Source organism: Camelina sativa, unplaced genomic scaffold, assembly GCF_000633955.1.
Source record: "Camelina sativa cultivar DH55 unplaced genomic scaffold, Cs unpScaffold05722, whole genome shotgun sequence".
NCBI classification, from domain to species: Eukaryota; Viridiplantae; Streptophyta; class Magnoliopsida; order Brassicales; family Brassicaceae; genus Camelina; species Camelina sativa.
The window spans coordinates 1-545 of record NW_010926806.1 but is presented as its reverse complement, the minus strand read 5'-3'; the positions used below and the strand labels follow the sequence as shown (position 1 = coordinate 545).

Sequence of the window (545 nt, the reverse complement as noted above, 5' to 3'; positions counted from 1 at the left end):
CTTGTTTTTATTCTTCTTTCTTTCATCTCGTTCCTCAGCTTCTCTACCTCTACCCATTTCCCTTTATGAGCTAACACATTCGATAAAGCGACATAATCTTCACATTCAGAACTTGAAAACGAAAGGTTCTTCTTCTCCTCTTGTTCCATCTCGAGGAGAGCCTTTCCGATCTCTTCACCCATTACAGTCTCTCCATAGATATTGCAGGCATTGCAGAGACTTCTTAACAAGATAGCGTCGGGTTTTATAGGCATACCTAAAACAAACTCATAAGCTTCTTGTATCCTCCCTGCTTTACCAAGAAGATCTACTATGCATCCATAGTGTTGAATAACCGGTTTGATACCAAATCTTGTCTGCATGCTTTTGAACAACTCGATTCCTTCTTGAACAAGACCTATATGTCGATACGCCGAAAGCAAGCTAGTGAAAGTGATTTCGTTTGGTTTAATCCCAGATTCCGCCATTCGGTTCAGAAGGTTCGGTGTTTCGTCTCCTCTTCCATTGAGAGCTAGCCCTGTTGCCATTGAAGTCCATGTCAAGAC

The 545-nt window shown here is 41.8% G+C and overlaps 1 protein-coding gene across 1 annotated transcript; it reads right to left on the bottom strand.

Moving 5' to 3' along the window:
* Positions 1-5: 5 nt before the first annotated feature.
* Positions 6-539, bottom strand: LOC109131821 (pentatricopeptide repeat-containing protein At3g18970-like; the record flags this gene model as incomplete). Its single annotated transcript, XM_019243001.1, has 1 exon — positions 6-539. A coding segment is annotated over one exon (534 nt), but the record flags the coding sequence as incomplete, so codon positions are not given.
* Positions 540-545: the final 6 nt, after the last annotated feature.